At 48.0% G+C, this 25,003-nt stretch overlaps 1 protein-coding gene and 1 long non-coding RNA gene across 6 annotated transcripts in view; both read right to left on the reverse strand.

The window, feature by feature from the left end:
• Nucleotides 1–3,695: 3,695 nt before the first annotated feature.
• The window catches only part of chd9 (chromodomain helicase DNA binding protein 9), a 112,935-nt gene continuing 91,627 nt past the window's right edge, over nucleotides 3,696–25,003 (reverse strand). Inside the window, exons 25-39 of the mRNA XM_052484789.1 lie at nucleotides 16,195–16,298; nucleotides 15,652–15,769; nucleotides 15,261–15,318; nucleotides 15,027–15,075; nucleotides 12,092–12,353; nucleotides 11,720–11,925; nucleotides 10,515–11,411; nucleotides 10,187–10,353; nucleotides 9,703–9,972; nucleotides 8,617–8,803; nucleotides 8,207–8,355; nucleotides 7,642–7,875; nucleotides 7,207–7,356; nucleotides 6,929–7,033; nucleotides 3,696–6,490 (exon numbers count right to left, since the gene is read on the reverse strand). Of these exons, the coding sequence (XP_052340749.1) occupies nucleotides 5,501–6,490; nucleotides 6,929–7,033; nucleotides 7,207–7,356; nucleotides 7,642–7,875; nucleotides 8,207–8,355; nucleotides 8,617–8,803; nucleotides 9,703–9,972; nucleotides 10,187–10,353; nucleotides 10,515–11,411; nucleotides 11,720–11,925; nucleotides 12,092–12,353; nucleotides 15,027–15,075; nucleotides 15,261–15,318; nucleotides 15,652–15,769; nucleotides 16,195–16,298 (3,946 nt within the window). The 3' untranslated portion in view covers nucleotides 3,696–5,500. The remainder of the gene's footprint in view (nucleotides 6,491–6,928; nucleotides 7,034–7,206; nucleotides 7,357–7,641; nucleotides 7,876–8,206; nucleotides 8,356–8,616; nucleotides 8,804–9,702; nucleotides 9,973–10,186; nucleotides 10,354–10,514; nucleotides 11,412–11,719; nucleotides 11,926–12,091; nucleotides 12,354–15,026; nucleotides 15,076–15,260; nucleotides 15,319–15,651; nucleotides 15,770–16,194; nucleotides 16,299–25,003) is intronic.
• On the reverse strand, nucleotides 17,190–24,615 carry LOC127913189 (uncharacterized). 5 transcript variants are annotated; one of them, XR_008085138.1, is made up of 6 exons: nucleotides 24,320–24,615; nucleotides 21,174–21,455; nucleotides 19,765–20,046; nucleotides 18,497–18,637; nucleotides 17,698–17,838; nucleotides 17,190–17,275 (listed from the first exon to the last, which is right to left on the reverse strand). It is a non-coding gene; the product is annotated as an uncharacterized LOC127913189 (long non-coding RNA). The 5 variants fall into 5 exon arrangements; XR_008085127.1 differs by lacking the exon at nucleotides 24,320–24,615 and adding an exon at nucleotides 22,301–22,440; XR_008085116.1 differs by lacking the exon at nucleotides 24,320–24,615 and adding an exon at nucleotides 22,301–22,440 and having other exon boundaries at nucleotides 21,174–21,690.

Consider the following 25,003-nt stretch of genomic DNA (forward strand, 5'->3'; position numbering starts at 1 on the left):
ACATAACTTATTATTCCACTACACAGACCACAACTTGTCCTCCCCACTACATAACGTATTATTCCACTACACAGACCACAACTTGTCCTCCCCACTTCATAACGTATTATTCCACTACACAGACCACAACTTGTCCTCCCCACTACATAACATATTATTCCACTACACAGACCACAACTTGTCCTCCCCACTACATAACATATTATTCCACTACACAGACCACAACTTGTCCTCCCCACTACATAACATATTATTCCACTACACAGACCACAACTTGTCCTCCCCACTACATAACATATTATTCCACTACACAGACCACAACTTGTCCTCCCCACTACATAACATATTATTCCACTACACAGACCACAACTTGTCCTCCCCACTACATAACATATTATTCCACTACACAGACCACAACTTGTCCTCCCCACTACATAACATATTATTCCACTACACAGACCACAACTTGTCCTCCCCACTACATAACGTATTATTCCACTACACAGACCACAACTTGTCCTCCCCACTACATAACATATTATTCCACTACACAGACCACAACTTGTCCTCCCCACTACATAACGTATTAATCCACTACACAGACCACAACTTGTCCTCCCCACTACATAACGTATTATTCCACTACACAGACCACAACTTGTCCTCCCCACTACATAACGTATTATTCCACTACACAGACCACAACTTGTCCTCCCCACTACATAACATATTATTCCACTACACAGACCACAACTTGTCCTCCCCACTACATAACGTATTATTCCACTACACAGACCACAACTTGATCATTTTGCAACTGTCCAAGAAACAACCAAACAAAAACAAGAACAGACTTGATGACTTTAGGATATTATCAAGCTTGAAACAAAAAATACAATGCCAATAATCAATTTTCGTCATTTCAGCACCTACATTACCCAAAATGAAAATTCTAATTAACGTGTAGTAGTGTGTGCTTTATTCGTCTCTGTCTGTTGCATATTGGTCATTTCATTGTGCCAGTGAGGCGAGTCTATGACTGATCTAATCAGTCAGTTCAGCACTGTAGATGTATGTGACATAGGGAGACCTATAACAAACTACTAGAAATATCTCATCAAAATACATAATTAAAGCAAATATATTGTTCCATCTTTAGTCAAATCCAGCTCTCCCCTCAGTACTAACATTTCAACTTAAACAGAGCTATGGGTCTGTCTATAGCAAATTAAGCAGGCTTCTTGTCACACTAGTAGGAATGAATCCATGCCTGTTGTCTGCCTGTTGGGTCTGAAAATAAAGCCTGCTAAAACAATCATATTTGGGTGAATATTATAACCGGGAAGCAGCAAAGGCTGGGCTTCTGCCTAAGGGCACTGGTACATTTAGGGTTAGACTAGGTATGAATGTTGTTCTATTGAATTCACTAGGCTTGTGAGACCTAGTGGTCGGAACCAGTCCAAACTAAGGTGGCAAACTGACAATGTTAAATTTATTTAGGTTGACTTTCAGGAAGAGTAACAACCTGGCTGTCTCTGAGTTTACACACAGAAACCATGGTAAAGGACATCATAAGTGAATGGGGAAAACAAAACATCTTTAAAGTAAATGTTATTTCAGTGAGTGGAGGTTCTTCATCAGTCTTGGTTTAGACAACAGGGCAGGGCTGTCTGTCTGGTGGGCTTGTATACGTTGATGAATGGGTTCAATATAGGCTCAGTGAACAGCTAAATGAAGGCTGAAAGAGACTAAATGAATGTCTCTACCACAGATGTAACCTGTTGTGACGTTTCATTGTCACCATGTAAAATAAAACGTCCCCTTCCTCTTCAAGATCATTTCCAAATGTGTGCCTGCCTAGCAGTCCAACGTGTACCGACAGTTGTCCTACACGGTGCTGTATCAATCCGGAAAGCACTGTTCCACTAAACATAATTACAACAGGTACTTAGGGTATACTGAATTCCAGTCTCAGTGTCTCCCTTGGTTACCACGAGGATGAGCACAGATGAGCCATGTCATATGGTAATGAAGAAAATATACCACCATTGAGCCGTAGAAAATAAGGAACATAAAACATCTATCTGTTAAATCACATCAGATCCACGGACTGGAAGTTGAGTGAGAAAGTGAGGGTGTGAAATACACAGAGGTACAGCGAGCGTAAGGACACTTCTACATCTATCAGTCTGTCTGCCGATCCAGTCATCAGTGGATTGATCAGTAAGACATATGGAGAAATGAACTAGCCTGGTGAAATCAGACTGAACAATGTGTTTAGTGATGAAACAGCATATCAGTTTGGATTCCAGGCTAGAAATTAACACTTAAAAGCCTCCAATTCCCATGAAACAGAGAGATCATAGTCAGCAAAGCAGCTCAGTTCTAAAGGAAGGTCTAGATATTCAGTCTTACTCAAGCCTAAACTTAACCTACCATAGCCAACCCAATACTATTCAGAATCACTGCAATCGATGTATAAACTATGCTTTTCTACAGTCAATTATGAAAATAATTTTGATGACTCAGCAATCTACAATTATATCAGAGACAATACAAACCCTCAATACACATAGCTACTTAATTACTAGTTTATGATAGAAAGGTAATTCAACACAACAGGGACACACTGTGTTCAGAATGGAAGACTATAGACATCACCCACAGTCAGAGCTCATTGGAGATTTTTCAGCTCACTCGATAGCAGAAGGCGGCACTACGAGTGGAACACAGATACTGATGGGCTTTTAAAGTATTAAAGATGACTCATGGGGTGTTGAGTATAATATGTCGACTATACCAGCAGTCACTGTTTATGTGACTTCACTTTTGGTTGTAGATCCCAATGCTCTAGCCTCCCCAATACACACCACGATACACAATGGCCCGATTGATGCTGCACGCATGGGACACAATCAGTACATGGCCTGAAGAACACACTGACTCAGCCAAAACGGAAAGAAATGCCCACGCAAACAAACACACACAGCCAGAACACAGTGGTACTCTCGCAGACTGAAGGCACTGGAAGAGACTAAGCGAGTGGAAGCTCTCAAGAGTATGCCATGAAGAACACAGATCCCAGCGGGGACGAGTGAGCCAGCCTTGCCAAAACACACACAACAGGATGTATTTGCAGTGAACTCAATAACTTCTATACTCTGCTGAGGTAACGATGCAGTCAAAAACACTGGGGTGGAATTTAATCTCTTTTCTGTCCCAGTGAAAGCAGCATTTGGCGCAGCCTTGCTGTCAGTTTGCTGTCCTTAGGGGAGTAGACCCAACTGGTTATGTGCTAGCGAGTGTAACATGGGAAACTAAATTGCACCTCAGTGTCAAAAGAACCATGTGTGTTGGTTGTGCGAGACAGGCAGGGGAGACTACATTCCAAAATGTACACTAGCATACTACTTAGAATGAATGTCCAATACATTTCTTCATTTGAATAACTGTGTTAGTGTGGACATTTGAACAGAGACTGAACACCTCTCCCTTGTGTGAGAAGCATGGCTGATGAAGGATCTACAGCATCAGTCACATTCATTAGCTGCCCGAGTTATTGCTGACTTCTCCAAGCGTATGATCCGCAAAGTATACTGTAAGTGTCAAGAAGAAAACCTGTAAAAGTATTTACAAAGGAAAGCTAAATATTCAAGGTCTTTTCCTCCCACTACAAAATATATTAACAGTACAGCTCAGCAGAGAGCGCATATTTATTTCCTCTTTTTTAATAAAATTAAATCCCAACATGATAATTACAATAATGCCATTTTGATTTCTTTTTCTCAGTTTGTTGCAATTGTACATCAATGTGTGTAGGCCTAATACAAGTTCACAAAGTTCAGAAATCTACTAAAGTTTGACATGCAAAATGTCTCTCAAAACAAGATTGTACCTTTTTGAACAAACACTGAAAGTTCATTTCAGTTTCTCCTAGGTCATGGTTCTTCTTGTCTCACTTTTGTAGTCTTTATTACACAACATTTTAGTTCGTTTTCTGTATTTACATGAAAAGAAATCACAATGTAAGTGCAGGGAAATCCATATATATGTGTAATATATACAGTACAGGTCAAAAGTTTGGACACACCTTCTCAGTCCAGGGGTTTTCTTTATTTTTACTATTACTAAGACATCAAGACTATGAAATAACACATATGGAATCAAGTAGTAACCAAAACAATTGTTAAACAAATCAAAATATATTTTATATTTGGAGATTCTTCAAAGTAGCCCCCCTTTGCCTTGATGACAGCTTTGCACACTCTTGTTATTCTCTCAACCAGCTTCATGAGGTAGTCACCTGAAATGCATTTCAATTAACAGGTGTGCCTTGTTAAAAGTTCATTTGTGGAATTTCTTTCTTTGTAATTCGTTCGAGCCAAACAGTTGTGTTGTGACATGGTAGGGGTGGAACAGCTCAAATGAGCAAAGAGAAATGACAGTCCATCATTACAGACATGAAGGTCAGTCAATATGGACATTTTCAAGAACTTGGAAAGTTTCTTTAAGTGCAGTGGCAAAAACCATTAAGCGATATGATGAAGCTGGCTCTCGTGAGGACCGCCAGAGGAAAGGAAGAAACCTAGTTACCTCAGCTGCAGAGGATACGTTCATTAGAGTTAACTACGCCTCAGATCAGAGCCCAAATGAATGCTTCCTTCAGACACATCGCAACATCAACTGTTCAGAGGAGACTTAATCAGGTCTTCATGGCCAAATTGCTGCAAAGAAACCACTACTAAAGGACACCAGTAAGAAGAAGAGACTTGCTTATGCCAAGTAACACGAGCAATGGAAATCTGTCCTTTGGTCTGATGAGATAATCTCTGCATGTGTGGTCCCCACCGTAAAGCATGGAAGAGGAGGTGTGATGGTGTGGGGGTGCTTTGCTGGTGACACTGTCTGATTTATTTAGAATTCAAGGCACACTTAATCAGCATGGATACCACAGCATTCTGCAGTGATACGCCATCCCATCTGGTTTGCATTTTGTGGGACTATTATTTGTTTTTCAACAGAACCATGACCCAAAATACACCTCCAGGCTGTATAAGGGCTATTTGACCAAGGAGAGTGATGGAGTGCTGCATCAGATGACCTGGCCTCCACAACCACCTGACCTAACCCAATTGAGATGGTTTGGGATGAGTTGGACCGCAGAGTGAAGGAAAAGCAGCCAACAACTCCTTCTACTGTTGGAAAAGCATTCCAGGAGAAGCTGGTTGAGAGAATGCCAAGAGTGTGCAAAGCTGTCATCAAGGTAAAGGGTGGCTACTTTGAAGAATCTCAAATTCGTTGAACACTTTTTTGGTTACTACATGATTCCCTATGTGTTATTTCATATGTTTGATGTCTTCACTATTATTCTACAATGCAGAAAATAGTAAAAAAATAAAGAAAAACCCTTGAATGAGTAGGTGTGTCCAAACTTTCGGCTGGTACTGTATGTGTGTACATTTCTAATAGATACATAAATATATTTATATATTCATTAGACTCAGTCTTCATCGCTGGAGTCTGATGACCCATCAGATGATGAAGAAGAGCTCCCAGACTCTGATGAAGAAGATGACTCCGCCTTCCCCGAGCCTTCTGGACCACTGTTCTCCTCCTTGTGTTCCCCAGACTCCTCCCTCTTGTCACTAAGACCCTCCTCTTCCTGACACTCTGGTGTTCTCCTTGGCGACAGAGGTTTTGAGGGGGCGGTCTTACAGGTCTTAGTGGGCTTGTGGTCACTGTTTGAGTCACTGTGTGGTGGCTGTGTGGTGGACACAGGAAGGTTAAGGCCTGGAGTGAGAAGCATCCCTGGGTAAAGCATACTGGAGAGTAACAAGGGGTTAAGAGACAGAGGGTGACTGGAGGCTGCCTGGGCAGCAGAAGCACTTAGTGGGGTGGTGGTGGAGGTGGTGGCAGAGGAACTGGAGGGGGAATGGACACCGGGGATGCGGCCATCTCCGTCCCTGCTTTGACCTTCTGTCCTTTCACCTTTGGTGTCCGAGGTGTGGGAGGGGCCGTGGGAGTGGGAGGAGGGGGCTTTGGAGGAGGCAGACGAGGGCTCCCCTCCTCCTTCTCTGCTTCCCTTCTTCCTCTTCCTCTGCTCAGCTCCCCCCATGGCGTCCTGTGGGGGCTTCCCCAGCAGACCCCCCATGCTCAGGAGGTTGGGAAGCCCAGCCATGCCAGAGAGCATCATGGGAAACATGGCGGCCAGGTTGTTAGCATCAGTGGGCAGGCCCATGAGGCCGGCAGTGAGCTGCAGTGACTGGAGACTTTGGAGGTTCTGCTGGAAGGCCTGTAGACTAGATAGATCCATGCCAGAGAGGAGGCCGTTGGCCAGCAGGGGGTTGAGGCCCAGGGATGGGGCCCCCCGGTTGGCTGTAGCTGCAGCCTTGGCCAAGGAGCTCTTGGGCCTCCGTCCACGCCGACTCACCTCCTCTGGTACGATGGGTCCTGTCAGGATCCGGTCAAACATGCTCTCTGGGAGGTAGCCCTGAAGCACAGATAGAGAAACACTCTAATCAACAACCATTAGATAACTACAGTTAGAAACTGGGTAGTTCCAGCCCTGTATGTTGATTGGCAGACACCCGTGGTATATCAGACCGTATACCATGGGTATGACAAAACATGTATTTTTTACTGCTCTAATTACATTGGTAACCAGTTTATAATAGCAATAAAGGCACCACAGGGGTTTGTGGTATATGGCAAACCATATTGCATTGTGCATAAGAACAGCCCTTAGCCGTGGTTTATTGGCCATATACCACAGCCCCTCGGGCCTTATTGCTTAACTAAACCACAGTTACTGCACTGACAACTAGCCAAGCTAGATACCTGTAGTTCTATTATTCCTCTTTTATACACCTGAAGTATACCTGTGGGGTGTTCTACAGCATATGAAGGAGGTAAAGGCTATCAGACTTACCGACTGCTTGACGACGTCGGCCCACTCTGGTGGAACCCCGTACTCTGGGTTCTCCTGAAGGAACCGACACAGGTCCTTTAGAGGGGGGGCGAAGGCCCCACCAACCTGGAGAGGACAGGAGGACAACATGAGACAAAGTAGAAGTTGTACAACCCACACACACACACACACACACACACACACACACACACACACACACACACACACACACACACACACACACACACACACACACACACACACACACACACACACACACACACACACACACACCTCACCTTGCGTGCATTTCTCCTGTTGATGATCTGGACCCTCTCCTCTCCTGTCAGACTGTTGACATCGATCTTGTTGGGATTCCTGCAGCGATGCCTCTTCTGCTTGGGTCTACCATCCTGCTGGAACTGCTCCAACTGCCTCTTATTCACTCCCTGAGGAGGAGAAAAGAGGGTCAGGGATACAGAGGTTCAACTACAGGACTACATCCAAAACCATTTCTACTGTCGATGGAAATCATGGTTGGGGTCAATTGCATTTTGATTCAAAATGCAAATGGTATTTCTGTTTATGTCATGAACTGACTGAATGGAATTGTCCGTAACCGTGACGGATGTCTATTGTAGTTGTACAGTATATTCACAGCCCTTAATAAAACCTGGGTTAGGGATAGAGGAATGGAGAATCAGAGGGTGAGGAAGAGGAAGGGAGGGACTCACAGGGATGAAGGCCCCTGTGTCAGCCACAAAGCCTGGGTGTTCTTTGAGCCACAGCTCCAGCTCCCTCCTCCTGGGGGCATCGTCTCCGGCCAGACGGGTCCCATCTTTCAGGTTGATGACAGAGACCCTGCTCTCTGTGTCCATAGGACCCTGGGCCCCTAGGGGGTTACCCTGCCCTGAGGCAATAGACAGCCCAGTGCCAGCCTGACTCATACCACCCCAAGCCGGGGGCACCTGGAGATGCAGGGTAGACATCATCCCATCAGTGAATTTCTAGTGGCTAGTGTTTGTATAGGCATACTAACACACCCTTCATACGGCCTCCTATACTTCAGTACACAGTAAATCCTATATTTCATTTTCAATTGCTAGGTAAACACATTTAGGCATACTCTTCAAACTTTAAATATCTCTTAAAACAATGCAATCACATGTAGCTTTCCAGTACCCAGTGTTTAAGGACTAAATGTTTGAAGGACCTAAGATGGCAAGATAGGAGTGAGAGGATTGACAGGGAAGACGTAGAGCCCCAAAGAGAAGAGAGAAAAGTAAATTAAGATCTTACGCTTTCAGGCAAGGCTGGTCCTCTGTTCCTGTTCATAAAGAGCAGGTCCATCCCGTCCACATTCTTCCTCCTTCCTCTCCTTCTCTTCACCACCGGTTGGCCGTCCATACCTCCATTCAGCTTCATCTGACCTGCCAGACCTGTAGAGTCTGGAAACACACAAACAACGTGTCCCAGATTAAAACAGAAGACTAAAGCAGTACACACCATCACGATCATGAATGTACAACATATGGGGAAACGTATCTTTACTGCCATCTAGTGATACCAAATAAAAAGCTCACAGTTTAGCTTTGAGATTTCTCATGAAGGGTATTCTTTACCAGACAGGAATGAACTTTCAATTGTATAAACTAACAATACATTGCTGTTAAAACAGGATTTTGTGGTCAGCCCTAGTCTGTATGTACCCTGTGGGAAGCTGGCAGCCTGGGGCTTGGTGAAGTCAGCCAGACTGGTGTCTGAGGCACTCTGGAGCTCATGAAGCCTTGTAAGGTACTGCTGCTGGCTCAGGGGCCCCTCCTCAGGCTCCAGGGGCCTCTTCAGGGGCTGGCCGGGCCCCTGCTTCTGGAAGGTCAGCTTCAGACCCCCCTCCTGCTGCAGAGAGGGGCGGTCAGTCAATTACACAGAAACACAAGGTCACACTGTCTGATGGCATTGGAGCCCCTTCTACAGAAAAAAAATAACCAAAACATAACAGAAAAAGGAAGGGGGTCTAAGTGCTTGTTTTGATTTTCACTGCATTGGCACAATAGTTTGTTGGCTTGTAAGGCTTCGCTCTAAGAGCATTCTGTATTCTTGGAAGTTGGAAGTAGGGATAGTTATGGGTAGGAACACAGCATAGCAGCTAGAAGCATATAGGGTAAGTTGTCTATGCAATATCAGGAGTTTACTGAAGGACTATGTCACAGGGAAGGCTGCAGCTTTCAGCATATTCCTTATTAAGGTCAAGATTCCAGCCAGACTGGCCAGGAAAGCCCCAGCAACACCGTAGCAGCAGTCAGTGGCCATTTTATTGAATATTTGACACAAATGCTCCTCCCTCTGTTGCTATGGCAATGTAGGCTCATAGCTAACTAGCTACTGTAGTATTAAAGCAAGCAGGAAGCAGGCCTGCATGGTTAATAGCCCAGCTGCTATCAGCCCCATTAGAGACAGAACACCCACAGTACTAGAGCCCCATCACAATCCCCCACAATAGTGAGCCAGCCCCATCTCAATCAGATGAACCCTCTCAAACCCCAGTGTTTCTCCACACTAAGCTTCTTATTAGCTTCCCATCCATGAACGACTGATTTATGTAAATTACAGCCCAGATCCCAATCCACATGGAGTGGGTGAAATTAAAGAGGGTATTACTATTAAACAAATCAGTGCTGTAGGCAGCAGCCAAAACAACAAAATCAAAATCCCCAACAAAACATGCTGAAACACCACAATTAGGCTTTGGAGTAGTGTGGGGTCCTACGAGAGGGGAGTAACGGAAATCAACATACTTCATTCATTTTCACTGAGAACTCCTTTTCTCCTGCAACATGCTTCTTCACCTTTGAACCCTGAGGGGAGGCAGAGGGGTCCTCTGAGGCCGAGGCGGAAGCTGAGCAGAGGTTGCTGCTGTTGTTGGCAGCAGCTGCATTGTCCAGCAGCTTGGTGGTGTAGAAGGAGGCTACAGCCCCTCCTGCCTCGTACGACCGCCGGGCCCCCGGCCACTTCCCCTTCAGCACTGCTTGGCAGATACTGTCCAGACGGTTGATCATCACACGGTCCTACAGGGGGACAGGGGACATTATAAGACAAGTTGTTTGGATCCTGGATGTTGATTGCCTTTTGCCCGGACTATATTGTCTGGTGGAAGGATGAAATAAAACTGGATTAACGTGAACAGCACCCTCCTAAGGGCTGTTTCAACATGGTTGTGATTCTCAGGAAAGTAACTCAGGCTAGAAGTGAAACACAAAGAGGTTTGGTGTGTGTGTTTACCTTGGGCCAGTAGGATGCAGCCAGCATGTATCCTCCCTGGAAGGGGTGGTGGTGTGAGTTGTTGCTGCCGTTCTCTGTCACATGACTGTCCTGCATCTCATCCTGAGTGGTGCTGAGAGACGCCACACTGTCTTCGTCAAATCCCTTCATGATGGCCACTGTCGGGACTGGAAGAACATGCAATATAACTCTACTTTAGAAAACCTCAAAATATACAACACAACTTCAGACAGCCTGACTACCTTGGCATATTTACAACATTGATTGCCTCAATGGCACTGTAAAAGTCTTTCACTGCAAGAACCAAAAGAATAATAGCAGCACTCACCCTTGATCTTTCCTTCCTCTCCCTCACTCTCACTGTTAACAGAGGAAGATGAAGATGAGGAAGAGGAAGATGAGGAGCCTGATGAGCAGGATGAAGATGAAGAGGAGCTGGATCCGGAGCGTGAGGAGGAAGAGGACGACGATGACGATGATGAAGAAGATCGTGATGAAGAGCTGGAGGAGGAGCCATCCGAGTCGGAGTCTGATGCTGCGGAGGCGGCTCGTCTGGCCTCTCTTCGACTTCTTTTATTGGCTTTCTTCTCTTTCCTGGCGGCTGAGTTGGGTGTGAGTGGCTTGGTCCGTGCCGCCACCATGTGGCTCTCGTTCTCTCCTTTCACCACCCCCAGATCATGCTTCTCCTCTATCCCTGTAGGGGTGAGAGGGGCAGGCTGGGGACTCCACCTCTCCACCTGATCCCCTCTCTCCATGCGCTCCTCCCCCTCCGAGAAAGGTTCTTCTTTGGGCACTGCCCCCGGGATGTCCTCCCTCTCCCTCTGGGCAGGCACAGGGCACTCTGCCAAGGCTGGGTCTCTACTAGCCTGGTACTGGGGGTTCAGGAGCGGAGTAGGGGTCTGGGATGGCAGTTGGACTCCTTTATTCTGGCTGTAGTTGCGCTGGGCAGTCATGAAGCAGAGCTCTGGGTCTCGGAGGATGTGGTAGTCTGTGCGGCTGACGCCGTGCTTGGCGGCCCCAATTAGGAGGTCTCGGTCGTGGGTACTGGTCTCCCACCACACGGGCAGGTCCGAGCCCAGCTGGCACAGGGGCAGGCGCTCATAGAGCAAGGGGTGGCGCAGGACCTGTTCCCTGACCTGGCGTAGCAGCTCTACTCTGTAGAGGGTACGAGATGCACGCTCCTCTGTGATGGGCTGAATGGACAGAGAGGGGTCCACCGCTGTGTCTAATGAGAGGGAGAGAGAGAACAAGGCTGTCCTGCATAATTCATACATCTGTGTTTGCATTTGGTGTGGACTCATTCCACTCGCTGTTTAACTTTCCATTGATCGTTAACCTTATCACATGCTTGTTTCCCCAGCATTTCCTTAAATCATTAACCTTGACATACATACTGTATGTAGCACATTATCAGCAGGTATTAGTAAGCACACAACTCCTCTAATAAACAACACAGTATACAGCTTATAAGTATATTGACTTCCACACCCTTTCTACAGGTGGCACAGCACAGATGAACAGTATCTCTCTCACCTCCTTCTCTTGGTGGCAGGCGACACACTCTCCTGCACATGGCAGTGAAGGCCCACAGGTACTTCTGCAGACTCTCGTCTGTCTTCTTGTGCAGCCGAGCCATGGCTCTGAACTTGGTCCAGTCGAAACGGCCCAGGTCTGGGTCAAACACCACACCAAAGGTAGACACCACACGGTAAAAATCAGCTTCCTCTCGCCTCGTCCATCTGGGGAGAGAAGGAGGGAGAGAGAAACAGAGAGAAATAGGGGTAGAGATAGAGATATACACAGAGATAGGGAGGACAGAAAGAGGAAGAGAGAATGAGACAGTGGTATAAGTTATAGACCGTGGCTAACTTCACGTTTCTGTCCAGGCCTTGCAGCTTCACTCACCTCTGCTGGCGTTCTATCTTGGCGGCCATCTTGGGGTTGATAGTGTCATTGAGGGTGGGTGGCAGGGGGCACAGTGAGGGCGTGACATGGGTGGTGTGCTGGGTCTGGGTCTGGTGGATGTGGAGGATCTGTCTGGACTTGGTGTAGCGCTGAGAGGCTGTGATCAGACGTCTCAGTCTGGCTGTTAGTACTGAGGAGGAGGGCCAGTAGGCTGCATCTCCTCCTCCTCCACCTAACCCTTCCATCATCACTGGAGCACCCTCTGGAGAGCACACATACACAACACACACATTGTTTAACCTGGGAGAACGCTTTTTAAGTTGTTTTATAGTAGTGGAAGAAGTTGTAGTCGTTTCAGCAGTAGTAGCACTAGTAGTAGTGACTGTTTGTAATAGTAGTGACTGGTGCTAGTAGCGGTAGTAGTAGTTGTTGTTGTAATAGTAGTGACTGGAAGTAGTAGTACTGGTGGTGCCTGGTAGTAGTAGTAGCAGTGACTGGTAGTAGTAGTAGTAGCAGTAGCAGTGACTGGTAGTAGTAGTAGTAGTAGTAGTAGTAGTAGTACTGGTGGTGACTGGTAGTAGTAGTAGTAGTAGCAGTGACTGGTAGTAGTAGTAGCGGTCACTGGTTGTAGTAGTAGTAGTAGTAGTAGCAGTAGCAGTGACTGGTAGTGGTAGTAGTAGTACTGGTGGTGACTGGTAGTAGTAGTAGTAGTAGCAGTGACTGGTAGTAGTAGTAGCGGTGACTGGTTGTTGTAGTAGTAGTAGTAGTAGCAGTGACTGGTAGTAGTAGCAGTGACTGGTAGTAGCAGTAGTAGTGGTGACTGGTAGTAGTAGTGACATGTAGTAGTAGTAGCAGTGACTGGTAGTAGCAGTAGTAGTGGTGACTGGTAGTAGTAGTAACTGGTAGTAGTAGTAGTAGTACTGGTGGTGACTGGTAGTAGTAGTAGCAGTGACTGGTAGTAGTAGTAGTAGCAGTGACTGGTAGTAGTAGTAGTGGTGACTGGTTGTAGTAGTAGTAGTAGTAGTAGCAGTAGCAGTGACTGGTAGTAGTAGCAGTGACTAGTAGTAGTACTAGTAGTAGTAGCAGTGACTGGTAGTAGCAGTAGTAGTGGTGACTGGTAGTAGTAGTGACATGTAGTAGTAGTAGCAGTGACTGGTAGTAGCAGTAGTAGTGGTGACTGGTAATAGTAGTGACTGGTAGTAGTAGTAGTAGTACTGGTGGTGACTGGTAGTAGTAGTAGCAGTGACTGGTAGTAGTAGTAGTAGCAGTGACTGTTTGTAGTAGTAGTAGCGGTGACTGGTTGTAGTAGTAGTAGTAGCAGTAGCAGTGACTGGTAGTAGTAGCAGTGACTAGTAGTAGTAGTAGTAGTAGTAGCAGTGACTGGTAGTAGCAGTAGTAGTGGTGACTGGTAGTAGTAGTGACATGTAGTAGTAGTAGTGACATGTAGTAGTAGTAGCAGTGACTGGTAGTAGTAGTAGCGGTGACTGGTAGTAGTAGTAGCGGTGACTGGTTGTAGTAGTAGTAGTAGTAGTAGCAGTAGCAGTGACTGGTAGTAGCAGTAGTAGTGGTGACTGGTAGTAGTAGTGACATGTAGTAGTAGTAGTAGTGACATGTAGTAGTAGTAGCAGTGACTGGTAGTAGTAGTAGCGGTGACTGGTTGTAGTAGTAGTAGTAGTAGTAGTAGCTGTAGCAGTGACTGGTAGTAGTAGCAGTGACTAGTAGTAGTAGTAGTAGCAGTGACTGGTAGTAGCAGTAGTAGTGGTGACTGGTAGTAGTAGTGACATGTAGTAGTAGTAGTGACATGTGTAGTAGTAGCAGTGACTGGTGGTAGTAGTAGTAGTACTGGTGGTGACTGGTAGTAGTAGTAGTAGTAGTAGTAGTAGCAGCAGTAGTAGTAGCGGTAGTAGCAGTACTGGTGGTGACTGGTGGTAGTAGTAGTAGTAGTAGTACTGGTGGTGACTGGTAGTAGTAGTAGTAGTAGTAGTAGCGGTGACTGGTTGTAGTAGTAGTAGTAGCAGTGACTGGTAGTAGTAGTAGTGACATGTAGTAGTAGTAGTGACATGTAGTAGTAGTAGCAGTGACTGGTGGTAGTAGTAGTAGTACTGGTGGTGACTGGTAATAGTAGTAGTACTGGTGGTGACTGGTAGTAGTAGTAGTAGTAGTAGCAGCAGTAGTAGCGGTAGTAGCAGTACTGGTGGTGACTGGTGGTAGTAGTACTGGTGGTGACTGGTAGTAGTAGTAGTAGTAGTAGCGGTGACTGGTTGTAGTAGTAGTAGTAGCAGTGACTGGTGGTGGTAGTAGTGAAATGTAGTAGTAGTAGTAGTAGTAGTGACATGTAGTAGTAGTAGTAGCAGTGACTGGTGGTGGTAGTAGTAGTAGTAGTAGTAGTAGTAGTACTGGTGGTGACTGGTAGTAGTAGTATGAGTAGTAGTAGTAGTAGTAGTAGTGACTGGTAGTAGTAGTAGGAGTAGTAGTAGTAGCAGTGACTGGTAGTAGTAGTGACTGGTAGTAGTAGTAGTGACTTGTAGTAGCGATATTTGTAGTAGTAGTAGTGACATGTAGTAGTAGTAGTAGCAGTGACTGGTAGTAGCAGTAGTACTGGTAGTAGTAGTGACTGGTAGTAGTAGTAGTGACTTGTAGTAGCGATATTTGTAGTAGTAGTAGTGACATGTAGTAATAGTAGTAGTAGTGACTGGTAGTAGTAGTAGTGACATGTAGTAGTAGTAGTAGTAGCAGTGACTGGTAGTAGCAGTAGTACTGGTGACTGGTAGTAGTAGTGACTGGTAGTAGTAGTAGTGACTTGTAGTAGCAATATTTGTAATAGTACTAGTGACTGGTAGTAGTGACTGGTAGTAGATATTGTGATATGATGTGTATTGGTTGTGATAGTACAAAAGCTGAGTAGAAAGAGACTGAATAGAAAGATGTAACTGACCTCCAGGGTTGTCTGTGACAACCAGGTCTCCAGGAGAGGAGGCGTCATCCTATGGAGGAGAGAAGTGTGTGTTAAAACACTGGACACAGAACTGGACACAATAACACTCAAAACAACCTGTATTATCTAGTCTCTACAGGGGCAGAGAATACACACGCCAGTCAGTGTGTACAGCAAGCAGCCTTATCTGTTGCTGTGCTGGCTCTGTTCTGCCCCCGTTCACTGTGGCCTCACCTCCATATCGTCCTTCAGCAAGGCTGGGGCAGGCTTGTATTCTGGGTCATCCACGTCCCTGCAAACACAGATAACAACCGTCAGTCAGTCTGCCAGCCAGTAAGTCAGCCAGTTATTCAGTCAGTCAGCAAGGGCCACACAAGGGAACAGACAGCTCTGAACTAAACACGGACTCAGACTCACTTCAGAAAGGTTTTTACAATAATATCAGTTTCTGGTTTCTTCCTTTTCTATCATAGTTTTATGACTGGTTATAAAAAGCGATACAACAACTGAAACTTTTTAAGTGTGTCATTGTGTGTCTAAGCCCTGTCTGAGTCAGTGGAGGAGACCGATAAGCTAACTACCTGACTCAGTCAGTCAGTCAGCCATGATGTGTAATGTTACCTACCCATCCATGAAGTCATTGGCTCTCTGTTCAGCAGCGATGGCCTTCTCGTCTGGCCGGCCCACCCGCTCTAGGAAGCAGAGGGCAGGGTCTGCACGCACTGTGTTATACTTCTCATAACCTGTATAGTGGACCACAGTGGAGAGGTAAGCAAACAGAGGTTAGAACTTGGAAACATGAAGAGATAGAAAACAAACATACAGCTAGCCACTTTCCCCCAAAGGTGTGTGACAGCTGTCATCCAGTGTTAACTACATCCTCGTGGAAGAACATGAAAACACATACAGTACATTATCCATGTGACACTAACTCAGAATTGTACATGCTACACCGTATCTGATGAATTCCCCCTGACCCTTTTTCAATCTCTACATTTGTCTAGGCTCTGTTCCTATATCCATTCTAGTAAACCCACTTAGAATACATGCCCAATACATGACTTTATGCTAAGTGTTAAGCTAGTATCGTAGCCCTAGTATCACACATTCTAGATGTCTCAGGCCTGTGGGTCAGTTAGCACATCCCTGGTCCCTGTTGTTGACTCACCGTGCTTGTAGACCCCCAACAGCAGACACTTGTCAGAGATGTTGTCCCACCACAGGGCTGGTAGCTCAGAGCTGTCGGGCTCAGGAACCCAGATCTTGATCTCACTGATGAGGAGGAGGGAGTGTGGACAGAACACAACATGACAGGAGGAACAGGGACTTATGGGTACAAAAGCATGGAGGACTCATGGGTACTATGACAGCTGGGTATCCATCCCAACATAGATTCTCAGATAAGCAACAGCGTGGTACACCCAAAACCATGATGTCCAATAAGACTTTTAGGTCAGCATCAAGGCTGAAAATGTCTCTGGGGACTAAAAATACTCAATGTTTTTCCTCACCCACTTCTGTATACCCTCCTCAATAGTATTGGTTCTGAGAAGCTGCTGATCCATCTTTAAACAGCTGGTGGAGTGACTACTGACTTTCCCCTGAGTCTGACTAGCCGTGCCCTCCTTCATACATGGACTTTCCTTCCCTGAGTCTGACTAGCCGTGCCCTCCTTCATACATGGACTTTCCTTCCCCGAGTCTGACAAGCTCTGCCCTCCTTCAGACATGGACTTTCCTTCCCTGAGTCTGACTAGCCGTGCCCTCCTTCATACATGGACTTTCCTTCCCTGAGTCTGACTAGCTGTGCCCTCCTTCAGACATGGACTTTCCTTCCCTGAGTCTGACTAGCCGTGCCCTCCTTCATACATGGACTTTCCTTCCCCGAGTCTGACTAGCCGTGCCCTCCTTCAGACATGGACTTTCCTTCCCTGAGTCTGACAAGCTCTGCCCTCCTTCATACATGGACTTTCCTTCCCTGAGTCTGACTAGCTGTGCCCTCCTTCATACATGGACTTTCCTTCCCTGAGTCTGACTAGCTGTGCCCTCCTTCATACATGGACCTTCCTTCCCTGAGTCTGACTAGCTGTGCCCTCCGTTATACATGGACTTTCCTTCCCGAGTCTGACTGGCCGTGCCCTCCTTCATACATGGACTTTCCTTCCCTGAGTCTGACTAGCTGTGCCCTCCTTCATACATGGACTTTCCTTCCCTGAGTCTGACTAGCTGTGCCCACCTTCAGACATGGACCTTCCTTCCCTGAGTCTGACTAGCTGTGCCCACCTTCATACATGGACCTTCCTTCCCTGAGTCTGACTAGCTGTGCCCTCCTTCATACATGGACCTTCCTTCCCTGAGTCTGACTAGCTGTGCCCACCTTCAGACATGGACCTTCCTTCCCTGAGTCTGACTAGCTGTGCCCACCTTCATACATGGACCTTCCTTCCCTGAGTCTGACTAGCTGTGCCCTCCTTCATACATGGACTTTCCTTCCCTGAGTCTGACTAGCTGTGCCCTCCTTCAGACATGGACTTTCCTTCCCTGAGTCTGACTAGGTGTGCCCTCCTTCATACATGGACTTTCCTTCCCGAGTCTGACTAGCTGTGCCCTCCTTCATACATGGACTTTCCTTCCCTGAGTCTGACTAGCTGTGCCCTCCTTCAGACATGGACCTTCCTTCCCTGAGTCTGACTAGCTGTGCCCTCCTTCATACATGGACTTTCCTTCCCTGAGTCTGACTAGCTGTGCCCTCCTTCATACATGGACTTTCCTTCCCTGAGTCTGACTAGCTGTGCCCTCCTTCAGACATGGACCTTCCTTCCCTGAGTCTGACTAGCTGTGCCCTCCTTCAGACATGGACCTTCCTTCCCTGAGTCTGACTAGCTGTGCCCTCCTTCAGACATGGACCTTCCTTCCCTGAGTCTGACTAGCTGTGCCCTCCGTTATACATGGACTTTCCTTCCCCGAGTCTGACTAGCTGTGCCCACCTTCATACATGGACCTTCCTTCCCTGAGTCTGACTAGCTGTGCCCTCCGTTATACATGGACTTTCCTTCCCCGAGTCTGACTAGCCGTGCCCTCCTTCAGACATGGACTTTCCTTCCCTGAGTCTGACTAGCTGTGCCCTCCTTCATACATGGACTTTCCTTCCCTGAGTCTGACTAGCTGTGCCCACCTTCAGACATGGACTTTCCTTCCCTGAGTCTGACTAGCTGTGCCCTCCTTCATACATGGACTTTCCTTCCCTGAGTCTGACTAGCTGTGCCCTCCTTCAGACATGGACTTTCCTTCCCTGAGTCTGACTAGCTGTGCCCACCTTCAGACATGGACCTTCCTTCCCTGAGTCTGACTAGCTGTGCCCTCCTTCATACATGGACTTTCCTTCCCCGAGTCTGACTAGCTGTGCCCTCCTTCATACATGGACTTTCCTTCCCTGAGTCTGACTAGCTGTGCCCTCCTTCAGACATGGACCTTCCTTCCCTGAGTCTGACTAGCTGTGCCCTCCTTCATACATGGACTTTCCTTCCCTGAGTCTGACTAGCTGTGCCCTCCTTCATACATGGACTTTCCTTCCCTGAGTCTGACTAGCTGTGCCCTCCTTCAGACATGGACCTTCCTTCCCTGAGTCTGACGAGCTGTGCCCTCCTTCATACATGGACTTTCCTTCCCTGAGTCTGACTAGCCGTGCCCTCCTTCATACATGGACTTTCCTTCCCTGAGTCTGACTAGCTGTGCCCTCCTTCAGACATGGACTTTCCTTCCCTGAGTCTGACTAGCTGTGCCCTCCTTCAGACATGGACTTTCCTTCCCTGAGTCTGACTAGCTGTGCCCTCCTTCATACATGGACTTTCCTTCCCTGAGTCTGACTAGCTGTGCCCTCCTTCATACATGGACTTTCCTTCCCTGAGTCTGACTAGCTGTGCCCTCCTTCATACATGGACTTTCCTTCCCTGAGTCTGACTAGCTGTGCCCTCCTTCATACATGGACTTTCCTTCCCTGAGTCTGACTAGCTGTGCCCTCCTTCATACATGGACTTTCCTTCCCTGAGTCTGACTAGCTGTGCCCTCCTTCAGACATGGACTTTCCTTCCCTGAGTCTGACTAGCTGTGCCCTCCTTCAGACATGGACTTTCCTTCCCGGAGTCTGACTAGCTGTGCCCTCCTTCATACATGGACTTTCCTTCCCTGAGTCTGACTAGCTGTGCCCTCCTTCATACATGGACTTTCCTTCCCTGAGTCTGACTAGCTGTGCCCACCTTCAGACATGGACCTTCCTTCCCTGAGTCTGACTAGCTGTGCCCTCCTTCAGACATGGACCTTCCTTCCCTGAGTCTGACTAGCTGTGCCCACCTTCAGACATGGACCTTCCTTCCCTGAGTCTGACTAGCTGTGCCCTCCTTCATACATGGACCTTCCTTCCCTGAGTCTGACTAGCTGTGCCCACCTTCAGACATGGACCTTCCTTCCCTGAGTCTGACGAGCTGTGCCCTTCTTCAGACATGGACCTTCCTTCCCTGAGTCTGACTAGCTGTGCCCTCCGTTATACATGGACTTTCCTTCCCCGAGTCTGACTAGCTGTGCCCTCCTTCAGACATGGACTTTCCTTCCCTGAGTCTGACTAGGTGTGCCCTCCTTCATACATGGACTTTCCTTCCCGAGTCTGACTAGCTGTGCCCTCCTTCATACATGGACTTTCCTTCCCTGAGTCTGACTAGCTGTGCCCTCCTTCAGACATGGACCTTCCTTCCCTGAGTCTGACTAGCTGTGCCCTCCTTCATACATGGACTTTCCTTCCCTGAGTCTGACTAGCTGTGCCCTCCTTCATACATGGACTTTCCTTCCCTGAGTCTGACTAGCTGTGCCCTCCTTCAGACATGGACCTTCCTTCCCTGAGTCTGACTAGCTGTGCCCTCCTTCATACATGGACTTTCCTTCCCTGAGTCTGACTAGCTGTGCCCTCCTTCATACATGGACTTTCCTTCCCTGAGTCTGACTAGCTGTGCCCTCCTTCAGACATGGACCTTCCTTCCCTGAGTCTGACTAGCTGTGCCCTCCTTCAGACATGGACCTTCCTTCCCTGAGTCTGACTAGCTCTGCCCTCCTTCAGACATGGACTTTCCTTCCCTGAGTCTGACAAGCTCTGCCCTCCTTCATACATGGACTTTCCTTCCCTGAGTCTGACTAGCTGTGCCCTCCTTCATACATGGACTTTCCTTCCCTGAGTCTGACTAGCTGTGCCCTCCTTCAGACATGGACCTTCCTTCCCTGAGTCTGACGAGCTGTGCCCTCCTTCAGACATGGACTTTCCTTCCCTGAGTCTGACTAGCTGTGCCCTCCTTCATACATGGACTTTCCTTCCCTGAGTCTGACTAGCTGTGCCCTCCTTCAGACATGGACTTTCCTTCCCTGAGTCTGACTAGCTGTGCCCTCCTTCAGACATGGACTTTCCTTCCGGAGTCTGACTAGCTGTGCCCTCCTTCATACATGGACTTTCCTTCCCTGAGTCTGACTAGCTGTGCCCTCCTTCATACATGGACTTTCCTTCCCTGAGTCTGACTAGCTGTGCCCTCCTTCATACATGGACTTTCCTTCCCTGAGTCTGACTAGCTGTGCCCTCCTTCATACATGGACTTTCCTTCCCTGAGTCTGACTAGCTGTGCCCTCCTTCATACATGGACTTTCCTTCCCTGAGTCTGACTAGCTGTGCCCTCCTTCATACATGGACCTTCCTTCCCTGAGTCTGACTAGCTGTGCCCACCTTCAGACATGGACCTTCCTTCCCTGAGTCTGACTAGCTGTGCCCTCCTTCATACATGGACCTTCCTTCCCTGAGTCTGACTAGCTGTGCCCACCTTCAGACATGGACCTTCCTTCCCTGAGTCTGACTAGCTGTGCCCACCTTCATACATGGACCTTCCTTCCCTGAGTCTGACTAGCTGTGCCCTCCGTTATACATGGACTTTCCTTCCCTGAGTCTGACTAGCTCTGCCCTCCTTCAGACATGGACTTTCCTTCCCTGAGTCTGACTAGGTGTGCCCTCCTTCATACATGGACTTTCCTTCCCCGAGTCTGACTAGCTGTGCCCTCCTTCATACATGGACTTTCCTTCCCTGAGTCTGACTAGCTGTGCCCTCCTTCAGACATGGACCTTCCTTCCCTGAGTCTGACTAGCTGTGCCCTCCTTCATACATGGACTTTCCTTCCCTGAGTCTGACTAGCTGTGCCCTCCTTCATACATGGACTTTCCTTCCCTGAGTCTGACTAGCTGTGCCCTCCTTCAGACATGGACCTTCCTTCCCTGAGTCTGACTAGCTGTGCCCTCCTTCATACATGGACTTTCCTTCCCTGAGTCTGACTAGCTGTGCCCTCCTTCATACATGGACTTTCCTTCCCTGAGTCTGACTAGCTGTGCCCTCCTTCAGACATGGACCTTCCTTCCCTGAGTCTGACTAGCTGTGCCCTCCTTCAGACATGGACCTTCCTTCCCTGAGTCTGACTAGCTCTGCCCTCCTTCAGACATGGACTTTCCTTCCCTGAGTCTGACAAGCTCTGCCCTCCTTCATACATGGACTTTCCTTCCCTGAGTCTGACTAGCTGTGCCCTCCTTCATACATGGACTTTCCTTCCCTGAGTCTGACTAGCTGTGCCCTCCTTCAGACATGGACCTTCCTTCCTGAGTCTGACAAGCTGTGCCCTCCTTCAGACATGGACCTTCCTTCCCTGAGTCTGACTAGCTGTGCCCTCCTTCAGACATGGACCTTCCTTCCCTGAGTCTGACTAGCTGTGCCCTCCTTCATACATGGACTTTCCTTCCCTGAGTCTGACTAGCTGTGCCCTCCTTCAGACATGGACCTTCCTTCCCTGAGTCTGACTAGCTGTGCCCTCCGTTATACATGGACTTTCCTTCCCCGAGTCTGACTAGCCGTGCCCTCCTTCATACATGGACTTTCCTTCCCTGAGTCTGACTAGCTGTGCCCTCCTTCATACATGGACTTTCCTTCCCTGAGTCTGACTAGCTGTGCCCTCCTTCATACATGGACTTTCCTTCCCTGAGTCTGACTAGCTGTGCCCTCCTTCATACATGGACTTTCCTTCCCTGAGTCTGACTAGCTGTGCCCTCCTTCAGACATGGACTTTCCTTCCCTGAGTCTGACTAGGTGTGCCCTCCTTCATACATGGACTTTCCTTCCCCGAGTCTGACTAGCTGTGCCCTCCTTCATACATGGACTTTCCTTCCCTGAGTCTGACTAGCTGTGCCCTCCTTCAGACATGGACCTTCCTTCCCTGAGTCTGACTAGCTGTGCCCTCCTTCATACATGGACTTTCCTTCCCTGAGTCTGACTAGCTGTGCCCTCCTTCATACATGGACTTTCCTTCCCTGAGTCTGACTAGCTGTGCCCACCTTCAGACATGGACCTTCCTTCCCTGAGTCTGACGAGCTGTGCCCTCCTTCAGACATGGACTTTCCTTCCCTGAGTCTGACTAGCTGTGCCCTCCTTCATACATGGACTTTCCTTCCTGAGTCTGACTAGCTGTGCCCTCCTTCATACATGGACTTTCCTTCCCTGAGTCTGACTAGCTGTGCCCTCCTTCATACATGGACTTTCCTTCCCTGAGTCTGACTAGCTGTGCCCACCTTCAGACATGGACTTTCCTTCCCTGAGTCTGACTAGCTGTGCCCTCCTTCATACATGGACTTTCCTTCCCTGAGTCTGACTAGCTGTGCCCTCCTTCAGACATGGACTTTCCTTCCCTGAGTCTGACTAGCTGTGCCCTCCTTCATACATGGACTTTCCTTCCCTGAGTCTGACTAGCTGTGCCCTCCTTCATACATGGACTTTCCTTCCCTGAGTCTGACTAGCTGTGCCCTCCTTCATACATGGACTTTCCTTCCCTGAGTCTGACTAGCTGTGCCCTCCTTCATACATGGACTTTCCTTCCCTGAGTCTGACTAGCTGTGCCCTCCTTCATACATGGACTTTCCTTCCCTGAGTCTGACTAGCTGTGCCCTCCTTCATACATGGACTTTCCTTCCCTGAGTCTGACTAGCTGTGCCCTCCTTCAGACATGGACTTTCCTTCCCTGAGTCTGACTAGCTGTGCCCTCCTTCATACATGGACTTTCCTTCCCTGAGTCTGACTAGCTGTGCCCTCCTTCAGACATGGACTTTCCTTCCCTGAGTCTGACTAGCTGTGCCCTCCGTTATACATGGACTTTCCTTCCCCGAGTCTGACTAGCCGTGCCCTCCTTCATACATGGACTTTCCTTCCCTGAGTCTGACTAGCTGTGCCCTCCTTCAGACATGGACTTTCCTTCCCTGAGTCTGACTAGCTGTGCCCTCCTTCAGACATGGACTTTCCTTCCCTGAGTCTGACTAGCTGTGCCCTCCGTTATACATGGACTTTCCTTCCCCGAGTCTGACTAGCCGTGCCCTCCTTCATACATGGACTTTCCTTCCCTGAGTCTGACTAGCTGTGCCCTCCTTCAGACATGGACTTTCCTTCCCTGAGTCTGACTAGCTGTGCCCTCCTTCATACATGGACTTTCCTTCCCTGAGTCTGACTAGCTGTGCCCACCTTCAGACATGGACCTTCCTTCCCTGAGTCTGACGAGCTGTGCCCTCCTTCATACATGGACTTTCCTTCCCCGAGTCTGACTAGCCGTGCCCTCCTTCATACATGGACTTTCCTTCCCTGAGTCTGACTAGCTGTGCCCTCCTTCAGACATGGACTTTCCTTCCCTGAGTCTGACTAGCTGTGCCCTCCTTCATACATGGACTTTCCTTCCCTGAGTCTGACTAGCTGTGCCCACCTTCAGACATGGACCTTCCTTCCCTGAGTCTGACGAGCTGTGCCCTCCTTCATACATGGACCTTCCTTCCCTGAGTCTGACTAGCTGTGCCCTCCTTCATACATGGACTTTCCTTCCCTGAGTCTGACTAGCTCTGCCCTCCTTCAGACATGGACTTTCCTTCCTGAGTCTGACTAGCTGTGCCCTCCTTCATACATGGACTTTCCTTCCCTGAGTCTGACTAGCTGTGCCCACCTTCAGACATGGACCTTCCTTCCCTGAGTCTGACGAGCTGTGCCCTCCTTCAGACATGGACCTTCCTTCCCTGAGTCTGACTAGCTGTGCCCACCTTCATACATGGACCTTCCTTCCCTGAGTCTGACGAGCTGTGCCCTCCTTCAGACATGGACCTTCCTTCCCTGAGTCTGACGAGCTGTGCCCTCCTTCAGACATGGACCTTCCTTCCCTGAGTCTGACTAGCTGTGCCCTCCTTCAGACATGGACCTTCCTTCCCTGAGTCTGACTAGCTGTGCCCTCCTTCATACATGGACTTTCCTTCCCTGAGTCTGACTAGCTCTGCCCTCCTTCAGACATGGACTTTCCTTCCCTGAGTCTGACTAGCTGTGCCCTCCTTCATACATGGACTTTCCTTCCCTGAGTCTGACTAGCTGTGCCCTCCTTCAGACATGGACCTTCCTTCCCTGAGTCTGACTAGCTGTGCCCTTCTTCAGACATGGACCTTCCTTCCCTGAGTCTGACTAGCTGTGCCCTTCTTCAGACATGGACTTTCCTTCCCTGAGTCTGACTCGCTGTGCCCACCTTCAGACATGGTGATAGATAGAGACAGCTACAGTATGTATGGGAACAACCTGTCATGTTTGGTCTATGTCCTTAACATGGAAAACATGAACAACATGGGCCCATGAATGAACAGGTTTCTATTTAAAAAGTTAATGTAAACGGAACCTTCTAAAACGATGTGTCAGCTGAATTTGCGTGCCAGCAGCTTACCAGAAATCCCAAACTTAAACAAATACTGGCATAGTGCTGGCAGCCTGGCTGAACTGGTTGGTATAACATTCAGTCTAGCCTGAATAGCCACCGATCAATCCGAACATCTCAAAATAATGGATTAAATAGTGTAATCCTCTTCAAATAATCTAATAACTGAAATGACCAATTAGAGGA

The sequence above is a fragment of the Oncorhynchus keta genome, chromosome 2, assembly GCF_023373465.1.
Source record: "Oncorhynchus keta strain PuntledgeMale-10-30-2019 chromosome 2, Oket_V2, whole genome shotgun sequence".
NCBI classification, from domain to species: domain Eukaryota; kingdom Metazoa; phylum Chordata; class Actinopteri; order Salmoniformes; family Salmonidae; genus Oncorhynchus; species Oncorhynchus keta.